The 26,739-nt window shown below is 44.1% G+C and overlaps 1 protein-coding gene across 1 annotated transcript in view; it reads left to right on the top strand.

Annotated features, from left to right (window-relative positions):
* Positions 1-3,336: 3,336 nt before the first annotated feature.
* Positions 3,337-26,739, top strand: part of rasa2 (RAS p21 protein activator 2) — a 93,508-nt gene continuing 70,105 nt past the window's right edge. The window contains exon 1 of the mRNA XM_063205735.1: positions 3,337-3,557. Within this exon, the coding sequence (XP_063061805.1) occupies positions 3,500-3,557 (58 nt within the window). The 5' untranslated portion in view covers positions 3,337-3,499. The remainder of the gene's footprint in view (positions 3,558-26,739) is intronic.

Genomic DNA, 26,739 nt, shown 5'->3' with positions numbered 1-26,739 from the left:
TAACCATCAACTGTTTTTACAGCTGAGGGCTTCTGGCTGTTCGGAAGGAGAGAGAGAGAGAGAGAGAGAGAGAGAGAGAGAGAGAGAGAGAGAGGTTATTAAGCATATGCAGGCTTTCTCCCAGCTCTCCTCCAGACAACTCTGCCCTGGTTTAAGATTGCTGACTCGTGCAGGCGGAAGTTCCAGTGCACACGCTGTCTGTTTATTTCATTTTGATGCTCTCTCTCTCTCTCTCTCTCTCTCTCTCTCTCTCTCTCTCTCTCTCTCTCTCTCTGGCTCACTCCTTCATTCACTTGCACTAACTGAGAGTCTCTCAGCGCCCTCAGGGGATGGTCCATCTGAGAATCTCATTCCTTCTCCTTCACAGGCCTCCGTCCTGCACAATGCAGCATTCACAGACAGCCCCGTCCCACGTGACAGCATCACCAGATGTTCCACCCTCTCCCCACACACCCACCACCCGCCACTCTACCACGCCTAAACGTGTATCTTAAGACTTAGAAACTCTCCATCCCATCAGTTCCACCCTGTATATCAGACGTTCTCAACCTTTTTTGAACAACCTCATCATAAGCCTCCAAATGCCTCCTTGACCCCACCATAAGCCTGCCAACGACCCCCTTAGAATTAAAAAATATAATAGACCAATACACACCAATGGCAACTAAGCACCGCCCCCCCTCTCAGCTGCCCCCCCTAGGGCTCCCCAACAACCCCCAGGGGGCTGTAGAGCCCCTGTTGAGAAACACTACTTTACATAAACCTTCACCACCTTGCCTGGCTACACTTTGCATCCCATCGTGCTGCTATAAGGTACACTCCCATCCAGAGCCGACCACCCCATCCATTCCATTCCCACTCATCTCTCCTTCTTCCACCGACATCTGGTGTGTCTTTCCCCTTTGCTCTGCACAGAGAGAGTGTCAAGGGAAAGATAGAAAGAAAAAAAATCATTACAATGGTCTCGTAAAGGGTGTGATTGCCACACACAGACAGAAATGCCCCCACCCCCCAGCCCACACACACACACACACACACACACACACACACACACACACACACACACACACACACACACACACACTTGGTGTGGGGAGTAATAGACTGTAAGAACTACTGGACAGACTAAGGGGCGCAAAAAGGCATAACATGGCATAACACCATGCTGAAGGTATAGTGATGTTCCCTGTGCTAGTGGCACACACTGCTATAGTATATTTTCAATAATCATTAATAGGCCTATATAATAACACTAGTAACAAGTTAGTAACACTGTTATTATACTGTTAGTATAACACTGTTATTATACTATGTGCCACAGTAGCCTAGTCATGAAACAAAGTTTCAATCAGTAGGCTACAATCTGAATGTCTAAATTACAAGCCACCTTTCTCTTTGCTTTTAGTACTATAGCCTATTAACCTATTTCATTCCAACAGCAGTTTCTACTTGCATGGAAAGGTTCGCATTGTGTATAATAAGCGAAATATATTGAGAGAAAACGTTTCTGAAGGCGCCAGTCATATGGCGTCGTCAGGAAACCTAACTACAAACAGACAGGCAGTAATCTCCTACCCATTTGCCAGCCGTCCATCGGACTTCCGTTTGTTGGCCAAGTTGTGCGCCCGTGAGCCGAGTTTGCGAAACATAGGACGATATTGCGCCCAGCCACGTTTGGCGTCTCCGATTGGCTACAACGGCTCCCTTGTTCCTCCCCTCTGATAGCTTTCATTTCACAGCAAGACTGTCAGCTCTCGCTCAAAGAGCAGGCTTGCAGAACATTCGTGTACAAATAATTTGGCCGATCTCTTGAAACAGACACTAAAAGTAGGGTAACAAACAAAAAGGCTACCCAAACCATTTACGATGCAGGCCTACACAAATGCCGTGTCGTAGGCTATTTCATTTTAGCGTGGTTTGGCATATCTCTTGAAACAGATGTGCCAAGTCAATCGCCTACCCAACCCAACGATGCAGTGAGCTCCAGTATTTCATTTCATTTTTATTTACATAGCCTATTAAAGCGTCAGCTAAATGCAATGTAATGTAGCCTAATGTAGCCAATCCTAACTGCATAAACTCCTCTGTTTATACAAATGAATGAATGAATGAAATGAATGAATGAATGAATGATACAGGTGCAACGAAATTGGTAAAGTGCAGATGCTCAGATTTTAAAAAGTCAGCTGTGGAAAATGAAGTGTGTAGATTGCTTTTGGATAAAAACTGTCTTTTAGCCAGTTTGTTTTTGTACCCAGAGCCCTGTAACGCCTGCCTGTGTCATGAAAATGTAAAATCACAAAATGTGGTCAGTTTAAAAACATGCAAACCAAGGAAAATGTAAAATCACAATCACTCCTTGAAATCTGATGTATATTTAGTACATTTTCTACAATCCAATATGCCTTGTCTGTCATCGTGACACCACCTATTTTTTGTCAGGTCACAGGCAAAGTTGGTTAAAACTGAGGTACTTAGACAACAGAAAACTATCACCGCAATTTCAGTGTTTCATTACAGACCTTATCAAAGTAACCATGTGTTAATGTTAGATCTACAGAAGTGGGGATGAATTGATATGCAGAATGCAGTTCCTAATATGACCACCAGATAGATTTACCGACATAATAAATAGATGGTAAATCCTACATTTGCTACCACATGTGCCATGGACTCGGTGGACAACTTACCTGATCACCTCGAGGTTTGGATAATGTAGAAAAAAATGAAATTGTAGGCTACGAAACGTCATTTGTATTGCATCGTTGGGTAGGCCTGCTTTTGTTTATGGGTTTAGTGTCACCTTTCAAGAGATGAGCCAAACCATAATAAAATGACATGATACAGCATTTGTATCACAGGAGTTTATGCAGTTAGGATTAGGCTACATTACATTGCATTTAGCTGACGCTTTCATTTATTATACTATGCAGGCCTAAATAAAAATGAAATCAAATACTGGTGCTCACTGCATCGTTGGGTAGGCTATGGCTACGTTTGTTTGACTTGGCACATCTGTTTCCAAGAGATATCCTATGCCAAACCACGCTAAACTGAAATAGGCTACGACATGGCATTTGTGTAGGCCTACTGCATCGTAAATTGTTTGGGTAGCCTACTTTTTGTTTGTTACCCTACTTTTAGTGTCTGTTTCAAAAAGATCGGCCAAATTATTTGTACACGAATGTTCTGCAAGGCTGCTTTGAGCGAGAGTTGACATTCTTGCTGAAACGAAAGCCATCAGAGGGGAGGAACAAGGGAGCCATTGTAGCCAATCGGATACGCCAAACGCAGTTGGGCGCAATATCGTCCTATGTTTCGCAAACTCGCCGCCCGTGAGCCGAGGCCGATTCACACAAATCCTTCTTGATGTCACCGAGTGGCTTAGCCAATGGACCTCCTCGCGAGCAGCAGTGGGCTGGGCGTCAACTTGCATTCATAAACGGATGTGATAGTTAAGTGTTGAATGTACTGTACAGACCTAGACAGAACTTGAACCATGGCGGAAGAAGACGACACAAGAATTCGGATTTTACAAAGCCTACGGGGAAAGATCTGTAAGTCCGATGTGCTGTTTGATTGCGTTCAAAGCCTGAGTGTAGAGACTGCATTAAAAGTGATCGACATTAGGAAAAAAGAGGGGCGCGGTGCGATCAACACACACGCACTCACAGACACACACAGAAAGAGACACTCAGTCACTTCTACTTGCTTAACGCATTGTTAACTAGCTAGCCTTACTTATTGCGAATGACATGGTATTGCTCCCAGTCAACATTGCCTTTGTTACAACATTACTTTACGTGTTCGGTGCCTACTACTACCTACTTTCGAATAGGACACTTTCAAATCTAGAGATAAACAGCCATACTGAGTGAACATGCCGCCGCTTTCCCCGTACTGCTAGCAAGCTATTATACTATCTCGCTAGCTGCTAGCAATATTAGGGAATCACAACACACGAGATTGCTAAAGCAGCTAGCTATCAGAACCGTCTTGCCTAATTACTTGCCAGTCTGTCATTTGATAGCAGAGGTTTCCACATTTTGAGCGCCGCCGTCACAATTCAGTCTCAGTGCATTCTTCAATTACAATATCACAGCTACTTTGATCAAGCTGTCGCTAGCTAACTCTTGGGCGAATGAATCACACTTACGTGAAATGCTTGTAAAATTCGGGCTCTCAGTTTTCAACGAAACTTGCGAAATGCCCGTGGCAGGAAGTTGTATAGAACTATTGGTAGAGCTATTCTGAAACTGATGGTGGTGATGGGATTTCATAATTGTTAGTCCAGTACGTTAACTGGAATGGACGATGTTGCAAAGTATTCCTCAAGTGTCTCCCGAGTACCTATCCATCAACTGCAACTCGCTAACTTTTAAATGCTATAACTTGAGGAATGAACGGCTGTCGGCATTGGAGGAAGTGTTGTTATACGTGGTTAGATTACCAAGTTATTACAATTGCAGTGTTGCTTGTGTGGCCGTGTCGTGCAGAGGGTTTGAGGAAAGGGTAATATGTACCAGGGCACAACACAGAGTGGGGATATGATTTATTAGAACGTTCATGGATTGTGTACATTGTAACAATTTATCGCTGAAATGAAACTGGCTGTAAACCTACTGACTTTTTTTTATTATGGAGATGCCTTGAAATGTATTATTGTTTTACTCACATTCACCTGAAACCCTTTAGATTTTTTTAAAATAACAAACAGGCTACTTTTGAGTCCTCTGTGCAGCAGTTTATGGGAAACCCTGGTTTATGTGGGGACTGTTCTCTCTGTAGCACAAAGGATTAGTTATCCAGTTTTATCAATGGTTCCTTAGAGCTTAAAACAAACCCTCTCTCATCTCAGTCCATTATTGAACGGCCTGCCGTAGTACGCCCGTAGTAGTTGTGGTTATTTTACAGTAGCCTGGGCTTACATCCCCGAGTGTTTTGTTCAAGTGACTCTTTCATCGGCTTCCTAAACACCATTCAGTTGGCGCTTCATTTTGGATAAGGTCATTGGCATGGAGGTACCTTGGGCGCGCCAATATGGGGGAAACAAATAACCAGACACTCAAGACAGTCAGCAACACTTGTGGTATTAGCACGCTCTGTTGTACCAGAGACTGGATAAGACAAACATAATACTCCCAGAATTTCTGGTTGTACCATATGACATGTGAATGATATTGGTGCTGGCTATTGAACCTGTGGTAGGTGAATGAGGTGGACAGACGAGGGGTTATGTAATGCAGGTGGTGGTTTCAGGCAGGTGAATTAATGTAGCTTTATTTAATTTTAGCTGTTGATGGGGACAAGCTTCATCATCAGTTTTGCCCTGTTCTAAAATGTGACTTTTATGTTTGCTTGGTAGACTGTTTATTATTATTATTATTATTATTATTATTATTATTATTATTATTAAATCGCGTGTGGCACAACAGGTGTAGATTTTGGTCTGGAGTTGTCAGAGCAAACACGGGTAGTAGTAGAAGGCTACTGTTCAATTGAAGAACACAGAACCATAGTTGGACCAGCATGGAAACACAGTGACCCTGATCCTGGATTTTTTGAAATTATTATGTATTTAATTTTCAAATAAATTGTTCAGACCTCTTAACTTAGCCACAATTTTTGCTGTTGATGTTTGATTTTGGTTCAAGTCAGGCCTGTGTTGTTGAGAATGAGAAGACAATTGATTAAGATGGATTTAATTTCTGAGAATTTTTAGCAGTCTGGGTGATACATAGGCCTGGTAGTTCTACCGTAATACAAAAAAAAAAACATCTCTGATGCATGACCCATTCTGCCGAAAAGGAAAGTACAACAGTTCAGTGTGCGGACAAGGGAATTCTTCTGGTGTGTTATTTGCGCAAACCACTGACAACGCTTCAGTGGAAACACAAAAAAGAGAAGGGACAGGCCAACAGGATGTTATGTAGGATTCTCCTTCAAAACGAGAGTGTTGTACCCTGAAATGATACACATTTCAACACTCCTCTCCCCCCACTGATATATCTATTCAACTGTTATAACATAAAGTTAAGAAGCACATGCCGTTTTCCAGGTTTGCTCTTTTCTAGGCAAATTCATTTTTTTGCGTCAGTGCTGCCAAGTAAACCACAAGTTTTGAATGTGCACAGCTGAATGGGGGTTTGACAGGAAGCTGGCAACGACACACGCGGCCACTAAACTGTGAACCAATTTATGAAACGTTTGTCCACCATGTGCGCTTGGGTGGAGGCGAGTTAATTTGTTCAGCCTCCATTTACATCTTCTGTTTGTTCGCTTGTTTGTTTCATTTTTTTCCCCTTCCTATCTTTTTTTTCTGTTCATTTATTCGCCTGGCATCATTCAAAACAAATTTGGACAGCACTGACTCTGTTAGGACCCAGTTCCGTTTGACGTGCCTTCAGTCCAGTGTATTTCAACAATGGGGTCGGGGCCCCACGTGGGGTAGCCTGAAATGTCCAGGTGTGAAAAAAGAATGATATTTATTACTAGTTATGCTATGACCTGATACATCACTTATTATAACATGCATGTAAACCAGTTTAACTGGTTAATATTCTGAATGAAACCCCACATACTTAGACGTTAATGAATAGTTTTTGGTCACCAAAAAAGCGCATATGGGGTCCCCAGGTTTGGGATGTCAATATGGGGTCCGTGTCAAAAAAAGTTGGGATTCGGGAACCACTACTTTAGTCAGTGGTACTAACGAAAGTCAAATTCCGTGACTGCTGTGGTCAGTGCATAACATTTTGTTTCCTGATAGCATTTGACATAAGATGGTGTTGGAACATGGCTAGGCATACGTGCTGCCTCTGTGTATAGTAAAAAGCGCTGAAGCTGGATTAAAGTGTGAGTGAGGGATGTTTGTAGCGTTTAGCCAAACCAGAGTGCTGAATTACCTCGTTTCAGTTGTGGGTTTTCTGGTGGGCTTGTGTGGTCATACGGACAGGGGGTGGGGGGGTTGTCTGATGTTCTTGTGGGCCTGATGTCTGGCTCGTCAAATGGATTTGTATGTTAAGCGTCTGACCACTGGCGTGCACAGACATTTTGGGGGGTGCTGGGTGGGTGGTGGGGGGGCATGTGGAACTGTTGGCTGCCTTGGCTATAAAGGCTATAGTATAGGCTAATTAGGGGCGTAACGGTACACAATAAAATACAAATTTGCTTATAACACCAAAATATTGGCAAAATACATACTTCTGACTGGTGTTTCTGAAAGGAGGGAATCTAATTAGGAGGCCTACGCAACCAAACATCCTAAAGGCACAGTCCTGTCAATGAAGAAACATTGCTACCATTATTTAGCACTACTGCTCTTACTATGACAGACTCGTAGCCTCTTACTGCAACAGGGGTCGCCGGCGACCCTATTCACTTGCTGAAAATGCTTAACTACATCATAACAACATTGCTGTGACATTACAGACAGCCATATTGCTGCGCTAAGGGGTTAAGTATGTAATACATTGCAACTTGCCACATTGCCATTCTGGTAACAACAGTCTTATTACAGGGGTCGTGTTTTAATGCAGTAGCCACGTACAGTAGGTCGCTTGTTGATGGTTTGCATTACGTGTTCCGATGGTGTCGGTTTTACACAAGCAGATATTTACATGCTCACACCAGATGCAGGTGTGACGCACAGGTGCATGCTGCTACACCCAGGCATGCGTACACACACACACACACACACACACACACACACACACACACACACACACACACACACACACACACACACACACATGCCCGTCCACACACACACACACACACACACACACACACACACACACACACACACACACACACACACACACACACACTTTTCAACAAGACACCAATAGCTTGGGCACTGCTGAGAGGATTAAAGCAGGGCAGACTGACAGGTGTTTTTTTTTATCAAATAAGGAACATTTTAGGTTATTTATGCGAACATCTGTTTTTTTTTTGGGGGGGGGGGGTGTTGCTTTTGAGCCTCCTCAAAAGTAATTCAAAAATAGTCTTAAGTACCCTGGATAATTAAAAAATACTTCTGTTACCCCTTCTTAAAATACTTGCGTTTCAAGTCTTTAAGCGTTCCGTATATTTCTTCTTGATAACCATTACTACCTTTTCCTGATTTCATAAGTTTACACATTATATTGTCAACTTAATATGAACTGTATGATGTGTATAGCTAACCCTTGTGTGCCCCGAGTCACAAAATAATCAGACAGAATCACAGAGCAGTTATCAGTTGAGCCTTGTGACGTTAATGCCGTTTCTTCTTCTATTTCTTACACTTTCTTAGACTTCTTCTTTACAGCAGTTCAGCCCAGTTAACATTTCTAAATACAATTTAGCCGGTTAAAAATATATACAGCTCATTGTTCCTAGATATCACATTTTGTTCATATGATTCGATCAGTCAATTCGGTGCTCCAAAGAATAGTTCAGATGATGAATGGGCAGGTGTTGTGAGAGGTTGGCGCGTGCCTCTGTAGACTACACATTGAAGGCTACACATGAGTAGTGAGTGAGTACTGAGGAGAAGAGAAGAGGAACTACCAACACAGGCGGCAGGCAGAAACTCTTACGAAACATTTCTCTTCCTCTTGCTACTGATAGAGCTCCTTACTCCCTCCCTCCGCCTTTCTCTTCCTCTCACTCTGTCTCTCCAACTCTTTCTGGCCCCCTCACTCACTCTCCTCAGTCTATCTTTTTTGTCCATCTTTCTCTATCTGCTTTTCTCTCTCTTGCTCATTTTTTTCTTTCTTTCTTTCTTTCTTTCTTTCTTTCTTTCTTTCTTTCTTTCTTTCTTTCTTTCTTTCTTTCTTTCTTTCTTTCTTTCTTTCTTTCTCTCTCTCTCTCTCTCTCTCTCTCTCTCTCTCTCTCTCTCTCTCACTCTGCTTTTCCAGTCCAGCGGAAGAGTAGCCCATCATGTCAGCCTGAGATGTGCCCAGTTGAACTTCCGGCCTACTTTTTTTTATCGCTGCCATCCCAGCCAGGGTAGTGCACTTACACACTGATGGGAGGGCATCACCACTCTTTTGTTGTGGTCGGCACTCGGCACATTATACTGTACATTAGCCAAGACTCTAGAGTAGAGTAGACCTAAGTTACGTATATCCGGTGCTGCAGGGCACTGTCTGAAATGAACTGTCCGGACACTACTGATGTGGCGCAGTGTTGTAGTGGGGTGGATGGGGCCTTTGGACTCTTCATCCGGTTTGCTGTGACAGTGGTAAGGGCTAGTGTGGTTGAATAGACTTGATGGGACAGACGAATAGTCAGCTATAAACAAATACACAGAGAAACACACACACAGACAAGCGGACACTTGTGTGTACGCATGCTCGCACAAAGACATACAGACAGTACACTCACTCACTCACTCACTCACTCACTGTGACTGTAAGGCATAAAGAAGGGTTTGTTTGTGTCCAGACTGAGCGCATTGCACAGACTATGCTAATGCAGCATCGTTCTCAGCTTCCAGTGCAGTTTATGCATCACACATGGTGGCATAGGGCATCTTGCACACAAACATGCACGACTTTTTCGGAGGCAAGGAAGGACTTTTCCAGTCTCTTGGGGCAGATGGTGCACTTATCTGACTGAACTTTTCCTGAAAAAAACTCCAACAGAAATGTTGAGCACCTGACCTGACCCATCAGATTAGAGGATGAGCAATCGTCATGAGACCCGTACTCAAAACAGCCATGGCCCATTACCCTGCGAACTCACCAGAGGCCAAAGAAGCAAATTGCTGGACTGTGTGTAATAGCAAGAGCAACACAAGCAATGGAAGCGACAGAGTATGGCCGTTAAAAATCAGAATGCAAGCATTCCGACGTTCCAATTAGCTGTGGCGGCTGTCACCGAACCGCATCATAGCTAATTCTGAATTCATAGCTTAAGTTCAACTAACTGTTGCTCAAGTCGCTCGAATCGCCTCGTCGCCCAAATTGCTTTTGTTTCTTCTGTAGCCAGCGACTCAATACAAAGTGAACTACTTCCGTCGCCAGTGTCACTCAAGTCGCTTCAGGTGTATTTGTGCCATTAGACTTCATACAACAAACTGTTGTTGTCCTGTGTGGCTGACCCACAACTGAACAAGTTGTATTTGCCAAGCTTTCTGTCCACAGGCCATCCACGGCGCATACTGATATGGGGTGAAAAAGTTCAACAGAAATGTTGAGCACCTGACCCATCAGATTAGGGGAGGAGTAATCGTCATGAGACCGTACTCAAAAACAGCCATGCCCCATTAGACTGCCCTGCACAACACATCACTCTTGCTGACCCACAGATGAACATGTAGGAGCGAGCCTGAAAAATACCTTGCTAATGATTATTTGAAATAGGGAAATGTGCATTATTGCAATGCCGACACACTGTATCGATATGTTGTTACAAGAAACCAACAAGGTGGACATTAGGCATGGTAGCAAGTGATTTCCCGCCTTTTCTTTCATAATTAATTTCATAACTTCTGAAAAGTTGCAGTTATGCCCATCGATGATGATGTGTTTTTGAGGATGTTGATAGAGTTGTGGAAAGGCTTTTCTCTTCAGTCTATTGTGTCTGTGTGTGTTTTGCTGTTGGCTGTTGCTGTTTTGGATTGTTTTCTGTAGGTCACTTAATACTTGACCTTAAAGAGATAGTATCTTAATCTCTCTCCCTTTCAACCACTGCCAAGGAAACCACACACTGCTAATACCATATACGCAGTGTGAAGGGAAAACGTCCTCTGTCTCGTTCTCGTTCTCGTTCTCTCTCTCTCTTTCTCTCTCTCTCTCTCTCTCTCTCTCTCTCTCTCTCTCTCTCTCTCTCTCTCTCTCTCTCTTCTTTCTCTCCCCACCCTCTCTGTTTTTCTCCCCCACTCTTCTCTCTCGATCTCCCGCATGGAAACTGTGTGTATAGAGACTTCAGCCGTCGTCCTCCTTGCATCGACCCATGAAGGCCAATCAGAGACGTGGCTAAGATGTGATGGCATGCAGCCGTTTGTTTTGCAGCCACTGTGTGGTTGCTGAATGAATGGGCACATATGCTAGGCCAGTGGTTCTCAATCTGGGGGTCAGGAGCCCTACGGGATGCGTGGATGTACTGCAGGGGGTCGGGTCATAGACAAAAGGGACTGTTAGCTTAGCCATTCTATAACTTGGTTATTCACTTGTATGATTGATAAATGACAATGTGTTTACTTTTCCTGTGATCTTCAAGTGAATATTTGGCCATAGTAGCCTCTTACTCTTACTGCAGATGGGGTCGTCGGCGGGCCTATTCACTATGTGCTGATATCACTCAACTACATCATAACAGCATTGCTATGACAGTACCGAAAGCCTCAAGTAACAGATCAAGACATAGCCATTACAATTTTGGTGACGGTAAGGTTATAACATAGGCACTGCATTAGGGTTTAAGTGACAAAAACTCTCTGTGTTTGGCATATGGGGGGTGGGGGGTCACAATAGGGGGTCCCAGCAGAAAAAAGTCTGGTAACCACCAGGCTAGGCCATAGTCGTCCAGGCCAGGGGTCACAGAGTGCCCCAGTGCGCCACTAGATGTGGGCAGAATACGAATGGCATGTGGCCTTTGACCCCGCCCATTTGACATGCGTTTCCCAGGCGACACGGCTGGACCTGGGGATCGCAGTGGAGCCACTGTGCTCTGGTGGTTTACTTTACTTTCCATGTTTCTTGTAAATTACAACAAATCTAAGGAGGGTCTTAAAGAATAGTATAAGATACTGTATTTTTTAATTTTTCAGAGGGAAAGGTATTTCTGAATTCCCTCTCAACGAACACTCTTTGGGTTGCTGTGTTTTTGGTTAGTGGTGCTTCACACTGTTCTGTGCTTTGTTTTGCTGTGGTGTTCTTTGCTCTTTGCTGTTCTGTCATGTTGTGTGATGTGTTTTGCTGTTAGCTGTTCTCTGCTGTGTTCATGTGTCTTGCTCTTCCCTTTTCTATGCTGTGCTTTGCCATGCTGTGTTGTTTCAGTCTTGGCTGTTCTCTGCTCTGCTGTGCTGTCCTTCCCTCATTGCTGCTCATGACTGCATCGCTGGCGCTGCATCACTGTGCCATGCTTTTGCTGTGTTGTGTTGTCACTCAGGGCTGTATATTTACGGCCAAGTGGTGACGAAAAGTCAGTTTGACTGGTTGAAAAGAAAACTCACTATCCACTTTGACCCATTAGTGAGTGTGTGTGTGACCAGCAAGATTAACGTCTACTAGCCATTTTGGCTGGTGATGAATTTTTTTTATAAAAATGTATAGCCCTCTGTGTTATGCTTTGCTCTCTACGGTTGTCTGTTTTGTGCTGTGCTATTTTCCGCTGTTGTGTTTTCTCTCTGCTCCGCAGAGCTGTCCCTGTGCTGTGTGGCCTGTGTCTGAGGGTCGGCTGGGTGGCATACTCTGTGCTGTGCTGTGCTGTGCTGTGCTGCTCTGTTGTGCTGGGCTGGGCTGGGCTGTGATGCTCTGTTGGGCTGTGCAGGGCTGTGCTGGGCTGTGCTGGGCTGTGCTGGGCTGTGCTGTGCTGTGCTGTGCTGTGCTGTGCTGTGCTGTGCTGTGGCGTGGCGTGTGGCCGGTGGTGGGCTGTGCAGTGTTCTGTGCTGGGCTGTGTTGTGTTGTGCTGTGCTGTGCTGTGCTGTGTTGTGCTGTGCTGCTGTGCTGTGCTGTGCTGTGCTGCTGCACTGTGCTGTGCTTGTGGCGTGTGGCCGGTGGTGGGCTGGGTGGCGTATAGTCTCTTGGCAGGTCAAGCGGGCGGAAGCTTAGCGTCAGCTCAGGATTTCCTATAGTTTTCCCAGCCACCTCTCCGGGATTAGGCATAATAATAGCTCTTTAAAGACCTGAGCCCTATGCCTACTTTAAACACACGCACGCACACACACACACACACACACACACACACACACACGCACACACTCTTCACAGTCGAGAATGTACACACATACTGAACTGTTGCTCCTGACTTTCACTGCAATGTATGCAGCCTTGGATTAGCACAGACTTGTACACTAATTGTACATTTAGACACCACACGCACACACACGTACGCACGTAATGATACAAAACTACACTTCCCAACTAGACTTTTGCGGTCATAACTAATGTCTGTGACTAATGCAACCAGAGCCCTCTTGACATTTTCAGCTAATTTTTCTTTCATTTCTGTCATGGTACACATCAATATATCAGTCAATCTGCCGACATGACTCCCAGGTACAGTCATACTAACTTAACGCCCCTGGCAGAGACTCAGGATTTTGTTTGTATTGTATTTCTGTGCACATTAATGTGGAAATGAAATGCAGGAGAGGCCAGGTGTGCCGGCCGGTCACAACCAAGCAACCGAACTGGGCGATCGCCAAGGGCCCTGAAATGAAAGGGCGGCCCTTGGTAATGACTTGTGTAACGGCCTTTGTAAGTACTTGTATTCAGATGACAGCTATGACAGCTTTGTGCTTGTGGCAACAACCTCCCTTATTTCAAAACGTGCAACGGTACTGCTATCGAATTTTTCTCTTGAGAATTCCCTCCTCATTTGTTTGAAGAGCAGAAAAGGGGCAAACAATAATTCATAGGTTTGTCAGGAAGTTTGTAAATGTCCTGTATAAGTTATTACAACGGTATTACAACATTCAAATCAGTTTTGGTAACACTTTATTCTAACAGGGCTTTAATTACAATATATTTACTCATTAACTTAGTTATAGTGGAGCAACTGGTGTAATATCCTCATTTGCTTGAAGAGAAGAAAAAAAGGGGGCCCTCGATTTCCCCCCTTCGCCCAAGGCCCCCCCAAATACGTTGCACCAGCCTGGCGGGCCTGGCCAGGTGTGCAGTCAGTGTGCACGGTGTGTTCTGACGGCGCTGCGCTACTGCAGGCAGAATTCATGGCGTACAGCAGGGCCAAAGAGGAAGTGAGTCATCGGCCAGTGTTAATTAAGCTCCTTTGCACCTTCAGAGCCAGAGGAGGCTGTGTACCTGTCTGTGCAGGTCGCGCAGGACCAGGTAATGGGATACGTACGCTGGCAGAGGACGCTCTGAGAAAGTTTGCAAACACACTCACACATAAAGGAACATACACCCACACACACACACACACACACACGCACACACACACACACACACACACAAGCTACACAGACTTAACAGACAAGAAGATGTAAGGTGACATAATACTAACACACACACACACACACGGGCGCGCACACACACAGGGTATTAGACAGTGGGTGGAATATACAAGCTGGTGTGATCATAACACATCCATGCTGGAGGGACGGACACACACACAAACACACACACACCACACACACTCATACACACACACACACACACACACACACACACACACACACACACACACACACACACACACACACACACACACACACACACACACACACTATACATAAACAGTTGTATATTCTCCATCACACACAGAAAACATTAACGTGAACGAGCAAACATTAACCCTCCCACAAACACATAATCTGTCTCGTACACATTGGCTAGCCCATAAGTTCTCACTTTCTGTTTCACCCGAGCACTCACACATTCACTCTATCTCTCACACACACATGTGACACTGACAGTAACACTCCTTGCTGTTAAGCTCTCTCTCTCTCTCTCTCTCTCTCTCTCTCTCTCTCTCTCTCTCTCTCTCTCTCTCTCTCTCTCTCTCTCTCTCTCTGTCTCTCCATCTCTCTCTCTCTTGTTTGCCCTTTTCTCTCTCTATCTCTCATTCATGTTCTTTTCTCTCTCTATTTCTCTATGGCTGTTTCTCTACCAGTCTATCTCTGTCACACACACATACACACGCTAACACTGACACACACACACACACAGCGGCCATTCACACCCACTCATGCGGTCCATTCATAAGCTCTGCCTTGATGCGTAGCCTCCGGGCTAAGCTGTGTCAACCCCCACCCTTCCTCTCTCTCTCTCTCTCTCTCTCTCTCTCTCTCTCTCTCTCTCTCTCTCTCTCTCTCTCTCTCTCTCTCTCTCTCTCAGTCCTGATCCAATCTCACTGCTTCAGTGTCTTGACACAGCACAAACGGCATCCATTGCTCAGTTAAAACGGCAGTTTGTTTGTAAAGATGAAGGAAAAATAAGCGACGGCATCTAGTTGCCGAAATACAGTATACAGTCAGATCTGTATTGTGTGTGTGTGTGTATTTGTTTGGGTGTGTGTTGAAAAGTATTGAAAACTCTGTGTGGGTGTGGGTGTGGGTGTGTGTGTGTGCGTGCATGTGGTGAAAAAGTATTGAAAACAGTGTGGATGAGAAAGAAGGAACGATATCTCTCCCGTGTGTGTGTGTGTGTGTGTAGCAGGCCTATGTGTGTGTGCCGGTTTTGGGCGTTTGTGTGTGTGTGTATGTAGCAGGCCTATGTGTGTGTGCCGGTTTTGGGCGTGTGTGTGTGTATGTAGCAGGCCTATGTGTGTGTGTGTGCCGGTTTTGGGTGTGTGTGTGTGTGTGTGTGTGTGTGTGTGTGTAGCAGGCCTATATGTGTGTGCCGGTTTTGGGCGTGTGTGTGTGTGTGTATGCAGCAGGCCTATGTGTGTGTGTGTGCCGGTTTTGGGTGTGTGTGTGTGTGTGTGTGTGTACGGAGGTGTAGATGTATTTCTTGGAACGGAGCGACGTCAAAGATCACTGGCCGCAATACTTGTGGTTTGGCCGCGTCAGCTTGGATGAAGTTTCTGAAGGGGAGATGGTCCTGCTCCCACACACGGAAATGGTTCAGGTTCTCCTGAAAACTGAGGGCAGGCTCTGCCGTGGCGAACTGGTAGGGAGCTCGCCTGCCATGCGGCTGACACTGACCCGGGTTCGATTTCCCGCCCGGGTCCTTTGCCGACCCCTCCCTGTCTCTCTCCCAATTCGCTTCCTGTCCACCTCTCACACTATCATCCTATCAAATAAAAGTCGAAAAAGACCTTAAAAAACCCTTTAAAACTGAGGGCAAACAATACTTCATAGGTTTGTCAGGGTGGGAGTTTGTAAATGTTCTGTACATGTTATTACAACGTTGTTACAACATTCAAATCAGCGTTGGTAATTAGGGCTGGGTATCGCAGCCATGTTCCTGTATCGATTTTGATTCTTAGGGCTTTGAATCGATTAATTTCGATTCGATTCGATTCATTCCAAATCGATTCAATCTGTTCCCTTCTTGGTGCCAGGATTTCCCTCAAAAGATGCTGTTGCCTATTTTTATATAAAAATGTCAGGGCTGTGGCTTGACAGTGTTAACAGATTGCTAATTTGTAATAAGTAAGCTTAGGCCTAGGCCTAATTGGCTAATACCTACTGGGTGTTTTCCATAGACCTAAATTAAACAAAAAGAAGAAAAAGAAAAAGAACCAAAAAATCGATTTTGTGCCCTGTGAATCGATTATGTGAATTTCGATTCGATTCGATCGATTAACTCGATTATTTTACCCAGCCCTATTGGTAATACTTTATTTTAATGGGGCTTCAATTACAGTGTAGTTACTCAATATGTATAGTGGAATAGCTGGTGTAATAACATGTAAGTACAACTGAAGAGTTCAGATGCAAAACCCCCTAAGTGCCTTTTCAGAAAATAATCTTGATTAATTTTTATTTAATACAAAGCTATCAAAATTGCATATTTTTTATTTTATTTATGTAATATAACTATTTATATGTATTATCAAGTACAGGAGAACTTACTTAGTGTTGCTTTGTCTTGGGTGTCCTAGCACAATGAAGGATGTAATTTTGGGATATCCTTCATTGGACAAGGCATAGATGCAGCTACTTACAAACAACGCGTGACCGATTGTCTTGAATTACAAATAATGGATTTTGGAATTTAAAAAAAATGCAAACCCAGAGGACAAAATAAATATATGCCATTTGTAAATATTGCCTATACTGTATGTAACCATATCATGTGTAACATCTCACACTTACATTGTACCTCACCATTAGATTCAGTCTGGCATCCAGTGTACATAATGCTACACATCACACAATGTTAGGCATTGTTGTATGCAAATACACTAAAAAAAGGAACTGTTTAGTAAATGGTTAACTGTAAATGTAAAGGCAAATTATAGACCACCACAAAAGGACAGAGGAAACAGGTTTTTGTGGCTGGGCTATATGTCCATTCACGTCACCAAGGCCGGGGTAAAGCACAGTTCAAAAGGAGGGAGGATAGAGATGAGAAGAAGAAGAAAGCCACTAAGGGAGGGCAGTGTGTGTGTGCGTGCGTGTGCGTGTGTGTGCATGCGCGTGCGTGCGTGCGTGCGTTTGTGTCTGTGTCTGTGTGTGTGTGCATGAGAGAGAGAGTGTGTGTGTGAAAGAGAAAGATAACCAACAAGGGACACCATCCAAGGGGAGGCTGGTGTGTGTGCGTGTCCTGTGCTGTGTGTGTGTGTGTGTGTGTGTGTGTGTGTGTGTGTGTGTGTGTGTGTGTGTGTGTGTGTGTGTGTGTGTGTGTGTGTGTGTGTGTGTGTGTGTGTGTGTGTGTGTGGCATGCTGGTGTATAGGGATGTACTGCTTTAGTGTGTAAGGCCTCTGGGGGGTCTTGACGGAGCTCTGTGCCCTAGAGTGTGTTGTTTGTTGCTTGCACTATGTGCCTGTGGTCTGACTTCCGTTACTAAGCAGAACATGCACTGTCGCACCTGTGTGTGTGTAGCGTGTGTGTGTGTGTTATACTGTACACAAGAGACCCAAGGGTAGATGGTGTGTGTGTGTGTGTGTGTGTGTGTGTGTGTGTGTGTGTGTGTGTGTGTGTGTGCGTGCGTGTGCGTGTATGTGTGTGTGTGTGTGTGTGTGTGATACTGTACATGAGGGAGAGACCTAAGGGGAGATGGTGTGTGTGTGTGTGTGTGCATGTGTGTGTATTCTTGCGTAAAATTTAAGGCTGATACGGATGCATGGTTTTATAGACCATAGGGAGAATGAACATGCATGTGTGCAATGTGCAGAGTACATGGTTAAAGAGGTGTGAAGGGGTGTTATTCTTCACCTTTCTCCATTCCCAGTGAGACTATCGTATGGCCTATAAAGCTCCCAAGGAAGGCTGGGCACACTTCCTGTGTGAATGATTTACCTGCGTATTTGTGGAAGTGTGCGGACGTATTATTATTATTATTTTTTTCATCTTTTTGAAGACACAAGAAAAACACAACAATTTTTACTCTTTATAGGCTTCAAACCTATAATAAGACGTAATAAACTAATCTTGAATTGAATTGAATTGAATTGAATTGAATTGAATTATTTGTCTGTGTGCGTAAAACACCGGCGTCAGGTGTTGGAAGCATACACTCTGGAAGGAAACAACAGGATGCCGTTGATGGGGTATTCCTAAGGGTGGGCGATACATTTCGTCTGCGAAGTTATCGTGAATGTTGTTTTGACGATAAGTAATTTTGCAATATCGAGATATTTTTATGAAGTCGCTAAACTCAACAAAGCGCTGTGACAGGACTCCTCCAGACATCAATGACTGCCAAGACTTTGAGCCAATAGTAATGTTGTTGTGAACTGGAGAATAAGTCTGTGAACCAATGAGCAGACAGTGCTGAGGGGGGCGGGCTGCAGCGTTTTGGCAGACGGAGTGTCTGTGTCACTCGTGCAGCGCTGCTGCTGCTGGGCAGTGAAGGAGAGTTGCTGTTATCCATATGGTGGATTTACATGAGGAATTCAACCATTAAACCAGCCATTGCATGATGCTGAGGGCGTTTTGGAACTATGTGCTTTAATCAGCAACTGTCTGTGATTATGGAAAGCCAAATAGTTAGGAAGAGAAATAGCTTTGTCTCTGGTCTGAGAAATCGCGTTAGCATGCTAGTTAGCGAACTAAGCTAAGCAATGTTGTTCTCTACAACTAGATTGGCTGTTACTCACTACTCAAACACCCACCTGCATGTATAGATATCATAACTGCTTAGGTGGACAAGTAATGTTAAGTTAGACTCGCGCAGTGAGTTAAATTACAATGTGTGAAATCCAACACATGCAATTTGCAGCTGCCAGTTAGGTTCTGCTTCCTATCTACAAATGCACTGTTTCCAGTCAAAAATGACTGTCCTCTAACAGAATCATTTGCAATCATAAAACATTTTTTTTTTACATGGATATGATGAAGTATTACTTTACAGTCCAGCATATGCATATTATTAAATTCAAAAAGTGAAAGCTCTTCAGCACAGCATTTTTTCCCAACTCTCTGTCCCTCCCCAGTTAAAACACAAATGCAGCACTACTGGAAATTATCGTCAAATTATCGTTATCGTGAAAATTCTAAAAATTATCGAGATAACTTTTTTTGCCCATATCGCCCACCCCTTGGTATTCCTGGGCGATTTTTCCTGCCTGTCTATTCTCTGTCATGGGGCACTACTAGCAGTGCTTACATGGATGTTTTTAATTCAATGGATTTTAATTCAAAATGGAATAACTACTTAATTGTGATAAAAAATAAACACCCCATTCTGAATAATTCTAATTCTGCTTGGATTTGAGGGAGATAGTGTAGTCCCTTCCCGTTGTCATGGTGGTCTCTAAAATGGCAGCGCAAAGCTACAGTGACGTCACGTGATTCTAACGAATATTCACCTGTTACGATTCTGTTTCTGGCAGCCAGGGTTCCTTTTTAATGTAGGTGTGACTCTTCAAACATCTTGTGTCATTTATACACTGAATTTGGATCAGTCGGTCGGTCCATGTAAATGTGAAGTTGCTGTTGCTTACCAAAAAGACACCACTCCTACTGCTTTACATCTGACATGACAGGAGCTTTTGCTGTGGGTGTTCCATAACTACCTATGTGTGTGTATTTTGAGTATGTAAACATGAGTCATGACTGTCTGTGTGAATGAGTTTTTGAATTAACATACATGTGATCTGCATGTGAGTATAATTGTGAATGTGTGTGCAGCTGTATGTGTGTGCACATGAAAGCATGCACTGTGTGTGTGAATGTGAGTGTAAAGCACTGTGCATGCATGTGTGTGTGTGTATGTGTGTGTTTAAGTTACGTGCACGTGTGTGTGTGTAAGTGAGAGAAAGGAGATGGAGTTTTGAGTGTTGCTTGCTTGGTGTCTAAATCGGGCTCGCTTCTTCTCCGTGGAGACCCATACATCCAGGAAAAATAATCCCAGCAGAGGAGAGGTAGGAGAGGAGAGGATGATCATGAAAGTGTGTCACGTTTCATTGTGGAGAAGATACATGATGATGGCACCAGGATTAGATTGGCCTGCCGCCCTGCCCTGCCCTGCATCTGGCCTCTTCACAGGGATGTGTGTGTGTGCGGGAGTGTGTGTGTGCGTGCATACATGTGAGATTATTTTGATATACAGAGACATCTGCACACATAATCATCGCCTCGTCTTTGCATTCTGTTTTTTTTTTTAGAAGGAGAAGTTGCTGTTTTTTCATATCTCTCTCTCTCTCTCTCTCTTTCTATTTGCTGTTTATCTCTCTCCCTTTCCTCTCTCTCTCTCTCTCTCTCTCTCTCTCTCTCTCTCTCTCTCTCTCGCTCTCTCTCTCTCTCTGTCATCTTGTTGCAGGGTTATGAATCAGATTGCTGCTGTGCTGTAGAGGTTAGGCCAGGCAGGGTGTGTGTGTTGTGTTGTGTTGTGTTGTGCTCTGTTGCGTTGCGTTGTGTTGTGGGGAGGAAGTTAGTTTTGCTCCGCGCCTTAAACCACATCTTACGCCAGCAGCGCGAACTACATCCAGGCCAGGGCCGCACCGCATCCGCATCCGCTCAGCTCACTGTGCCACGCCACGCCAAGCCCTGTCGCCGCGCTCTGTCTCTCTACTGCGCTGTCCGTCTCTCCATTCCCACCCCTCCATCCAGGTCCGGATTAATGCACAGGCTACATATGGCCGCACCCAAGGGGCACCCACCTGCCAGGGGGCCCCTGGTGGCCCAACATTGAAAATTTGCAGAATTGTGACATAATGCATGCAATATGGAAAAATCCATCCATCGTGTTGACTACAGTTCGTAGACGTGTTATCCTGAATTTCTAGCTCGTAATTATGACACTGTCTATGTAAAAATTTTTTGCGAAATTTGCCTTCTGGGCGGCCCCCACAGCAACCTGTAGCCTAGGAGCCCCAGACCATCTTAATCCAACCCTGCCTGAGCTCCATCCATTCGTCCATCTGTCCGTCCTTCCTTTAGTCCGTTAGGCCCGGCAGCAGCCACGCCACGCTACACTATGCAACGGCAGCAGCCGTCCATCTGCCCCCGTTCGTCGTCGTCCTTCTGTCTGTCTGGCCATGTGGTCCAGCCACGCTAAGCCACCACAGCAGCTATCCGTAGTGTGTCTGTCTTTCCATCCGTCTCAAGTGTTTCTTCCCGCAGAGTCAAGATGGGTGGTGGGGTTTAGCTATATCAGAGACGTGGGGCCACCATCTTTGAAAATGCTATTTTGTACAGTTTTGTATGGAATGTGATCTGAAACCCCCAGAAATCTTAAACTTTTAAGGGCACTTGGGCAAAGACTTTGTTGTCAAAGTGACCTCCCTAACTAAAATGGCTCGGGAAATACTGGTGTCTACAGAGCATAGTTTTAAGCTGATGAAGTTAAGTTACTTGGAATGAGGAATTAAATGTTTCCAAATATTGCAGTTTCGTACAGCTGCTTAGGTCTTTGAATAACATGAACTGAATGATTAAAATCTTCACTCAGAGACATGTATTTCCATCCGTTCTTGTGTTATGCCCAGCCAGACTTGTTTTTCAGCACCCTGTCCACTTGTCTGTCCAGCTAGCCAATGCCTGGCACGGGGGGTATCGCCTGCCTGCCTGCCCCACCACGTGTGCCAGCTTGCCAGCCAAGGCAGTGCTGGACAACAAAAAGGAACCAAAGTGCCCCCAACCCTCAAACCCAACCCCAAACAGGGTCCATGCTTTTGCCAAAACACACACCATTTAGCGTCTGCCCAGGCTGTAGAGCTGCGCTGTGGTGATCTACTGTAACTGGCATAGGGTTGAAGTAAACTTAGTTGTCGACTCTCGTGCAGAATTGTGAACAAACCAATGACTGATGTTGCAAAAAGGGAAAAAAGTCTTGGTTTGATTGGCTGTTTTGTTCTTTGTTATTACTTAGTTGTAAGCTTAGTTACTTTGAACCTTGTTATTGCTTGTAAGCTTAGTTACTTTGAACCTTGTTATTGCTTAGTTGTAAGCTTAGTTACTCTGATCTTTGTTGTTAGTTGTAGTAACTTTGAACGATGGTGTTTAGTCACCTTGGTCAATGTTATATTAAGCTTAACTCACCAGGTGCAGTTTTACTTTTAAACACACACACGCACACGCACACACACACACACAGAAATTGTGTTTCTTTACCCTTGTCATATAATCAGCTTCGGGTTTAAGCATTATTCTCCAAATTCTCACAAATGAATTCATATTCACACGGTGTGGTGTGGTGATACTGTAAAGATCTGAAATGGAACTCAAAAAATGTATTCCTTCCTCCATGCCAGTCGGTCTGCTAAATGTGTTGTTTGGTTATCGCCCTTGGTCTGATGTGTAAATGTTTATGCTTGCCCAACATGTGCTGGCATGGGCTCACAAACATACTGGCACTCTCTCTCTCTCTCTCTCTCTCTCTCTCTCTCTCTCTCTCTCTCTCTCTCTCTCTCTCTCTCTCTCTCTCTCTCACACTCACTCTATCTCGCTCTTTCTCTTTCTGCCTCCCGTTCTCATCATAGGAAGTGAGAAGTTCAGTTTGTGTGTGTGTGTGTAAGGGTGTGTGTGAGAGAGAGAAAGAGAGAGTGAGAATGTGTGTGTGTGTGTGTGTGTGTGTGTGTGTGTGTGTGTGTGTGTGTGTGTGTGTGTGTGTGTGTGTGTGTGTGTGTGTGTGTGTGTGTGTGTGTGTGTGTGTGTGCGTGCGTGTGTGTGTAAGCATGACATGTGGAGAGCTGCCTCTGGTTCATTCGCTGGAGGAAATGATGTAAAGGCACCAGAAGGATGATGAGCTCGTAGCCTAGCCTTGACACACAGCTTCTCGGTCTGCATGATCCCTTCGCAAATGACAGTGTGTCAAGTGTGGCGAGATTGGATTTCAAAGATCGGATTAGGGAAAGCAAAAGGGGGGAATTGTCTTCACGGCGAGCTGCGTAGACTAATATATCCACCGTGCCACAAGCCCAAGAGAGGTAGCATGGGGATTGATACTGGGTGGGATCTGTTGAACCTTGTGAACATCTACTACGGTGTATCCCATTCATGAATGAAAATTAATATAAATGATTTTCCCTGCAATAATACATGTATATATGCTGTTCCGTGGGCATTATAGATAACTGCCCAGGGCTTGGGGATTGATTCTGGGAATCGAAAGGATCTGAAAGCCAAAGTTTCAACCTTGAACAAAAAAACATCTACAATGTATTCCATTTATGAAGGAAAATAATCTAATACATGTATATCAGCTCTGTAACATGGGCATTATATACAGTGTCGCCAGCTTGGGCTGTTTCCTGCCCAATTGGGCTGCTTAGGACACCCGTGTGCGGGTAAAAATGGATTTAGGAGGAAAAACCCGCCCAATTTTTGGCCATAGAAATCAATAGAATTGGGCGGGATTTAGTGCTTCCAGGCGGGTTTTGAGCATTTTTTTTAGCATTTTTTGGTCGGGAAATCGTCAGCCTCGTCAGGCAACCCTGATTATATAGAGAGATTCTTTGGAGCTTGATACCAGGAAGGATCTGAAGGCCAAAGGGTTGACCCCTGGAAACATCTGCATACTGAAGTGTGATGCTTCCCATTTATGAATGAACTGAATCTGAAATCTGCTTCAGCCTATAACTTATTCACTGTTATTGTGGTACAGTCTATCTGCTGTGCCAGAGGGATTGACACACAGAGAGAAGGTCCTTAGGTTGACCCTTGGGGGGAAAAAATCTACGATGCTTCCATTCATAAATGAAAATCAACTGATCTGAGGATTATTTAATTTCCCGGGGCATTCGTCGTGGCATGTTAGGCTGTGTGTAGAGAATTAAAGAATGTAAGCTCTTTTGTGTCTTATCAATGGAGAAACTAAATCTGGATTTTTTTTTCATGTGGCTTGACTCAGTCTTCATCATATACTGTAGGTTTATTCCAGAATTAAATTTGAATGAGATATAGATTGTTGCATTGCATGACATTTGATTAAGTTCTCTTCTGGTGTGTTTGAGAAGGGAGATAATCGATAAGGGGATTATCATACAAGGAGCTTGGTAGCATGTCACAAAATGTTGATCAGTATTTTGGTAGAAATAAATTGTTTAAAACTGCCGTGTTGTGATCATTTTTGTCTTACCATTATGATTAGATACCAGTGTAATATTGCCTGTAATGCTTTACAGTTGTCGGAAAAGGATTTTAATACTTTAACTTTGTGTAACAAGTAGGGCTGCACAATTAATCGAAAAATAATCAAAATCGTGATAAAATAGTGAAATCGAACTCATGATTTTAATCGTGATTTAATCGTGGCAATAGTGACCTACTTTTGAGAGCGTCCTTGAAGCCAGAACATACTGACAGGCTGGTGTTTCTGGCCAGAAATCTGTCTACTTAAGTTTCATGCTATTGCCTTTACATAATTACTACAATTCATTATATTTTGCTCATCCCGTATGTAATTCATTCTTGGTTATATTTCATCTTGTTATAATTTTCAAAAAAATCAGCAAAAATCAATAATCGTAATTAACAATCGTGATTATGATTTTGACCAAAATAATCGTGATTATGATTTTTTCCATAATCGTGCAGTCCTAGTACCAAGGTTATAGTATTTAGTCTTAACAATACCAATTCCCTCAGGCCCAGAAAGTTCGTAGACCCCTTGATCTGCAGTGCTAAGCTGCACATAGGCCTACTGCACAGGACATACTGACTGGCAGCTCAGGAGAGGGTGTTCAGAGGTGGCACTGGTGGTTCATTGAAGTGAACACCTTAGTCCAGATCTACCAAACTTGCTGTATCCCATCCAGATGTGTTGCACTAGTTCAGGAATGGTGACGATGGTGGTTCATTGAAGTGGATAGCTCAGTCCAGATCTTCCAAACTTGCTGTATCCCATCCAGAGATGTTATACTAGTTCAGGAATTGTGGTTAATTGAAGCCAATAGCTCAGTCCAGATCTACCAACCTTGCTGTATCCCATCCCATCCCATCCAGAGGTGGTGTACAACTCAGGGATGGTGACTAGCGATGGTGGTTCATTGAGGTTAACAGCTCGGTCCAGGTCTCTGGGCCTGTCCTTGTTGTGGTTCAGTGGGGTAGGTGGCAGATCTGGTTCTCACGATGGTTGTTACCACCTCGTGCGACCTCACGAAGTTTAACGAAGATGCACGAAGCACGAAGGGTCTGCGTGAGAGCCAGGCTAGTAGGTGGCAGATCTGGCCAATGAATTTGCCGTTCAGACACGACTGACTACTGTGCTGAGCTCTGATACTGCTACCGTTGGCAGAGGCTTTAATGTTCAGCTGCAAAAGTACTTTGCCACTAAATCTGCATTGCAGATGCAGTTCTCTGAGTTGATCGTCCCTGAGAGTCATGCCAAACACAAGGATGAGCTGGACTTTGAGTTTGTTTAAGCCATTGCATGGCTGAAGCCTACAGTAATTTACTCAGTTACATGCTGTATCATCTAATTAGATTCATAGGAGTTTGCCATCTAGGCCCTGCTGTGGCCAAGCGGTAGGGCACTCGTCTACCGCACGGCTGACCCGGGTTCGATTCCCGGCCCGGGTCCTTTGCCGGCCCTTCCCTCTCTCTCTCTCCCCACTCGCTTCCTGTCACCACCTTCACTGTCCTGTCATAAATAAAGTCAAACAGACCACACAAAAAAAGGAGTTTGGCATCTAATGCCTCTAGTTGTACGTGTTATTGTACGTGTTAGGCTTGGGTGCCGTTCAATTCTACGCCCCACACAAGAGTTGTATAAAATAGAAGGACTCTTGACTCAGATGAGATTACAACACCAGTAGTATGATATTACAAAGTTGACATAATGTAATATCATACCACTAGTGTTGTAATTGCATCTGTAAGATTCTACTTCTATTTTATACAACTCTGCCGCACACAGCCATTTCTAGCTTTGACAGCCCCCCGGTATGTTGGCATTTCAGCATCGATAGGAAAAAAGCTTTTCAACAAATGTTCGGAAGAAGAAATTTCAGAGTGGTGAAACAAGTGGTAAATGAATCGGAAGCTATGTTTTATATCCTAAACCAAAACCAGACCATCCGAAAAAAAGCAATTGGACAATTCTATCACTGGAGAGATCTGACAGAAGCTTAATAAAATCCCTAAAACTATTAAAAGACGTGTTCGGCAAACATGCAACACAGAAACGCAAACATTTGTCACATCCAATAATGGCCCGAATCCAATACTGCTGTTATCTCTTGGAATGTATAGATGGATTGGAGGATAATTAGGCATAGCGATAGCATAGCCATTTTATACTTTTATTGCATGCAACAGTTTTATGTAGGGTATAAAAACGTCTGTCTGCGTGTCTGTATTTGTCTTACGGTACACGATCCAAGCATATCCTATATCCTACGTCATGTTAGGTATGGAGGTGGGCTGGTGAAAAGTCAAAGCTTAGGAATTGATGACACCCCCCACCCACCCCTAGTTCTCTCTCTTATATCTTATATCTTAATCTATATAAAAGTATACTTGAAAATGTAACATCTCTCTCTCTCTCTCTCTCTCTCTCTCTCTCTCTCTC

Source organism: Engraulis encrasicolus, chromosome 8, assembly GCF_034702125.1.
Source record: "Engraulis encrasicolus isolate BLACKSEA-1 chromosome 8, IST_EnEncr_1.0, whole genome shotgun sequence".
Classification (NCBI taxonomy): Eukaryota; Metazoa; Chordata; class Actinopteri; order Clupeiformes; family Engraulidae; genus Engraulis; species Engraulis encrasicolus.
The sequence above is the reverse complement of the archived record's forward strand: the minus strand, read 5'-3'. Positions and strand labels throughout refer to the sequence as shown.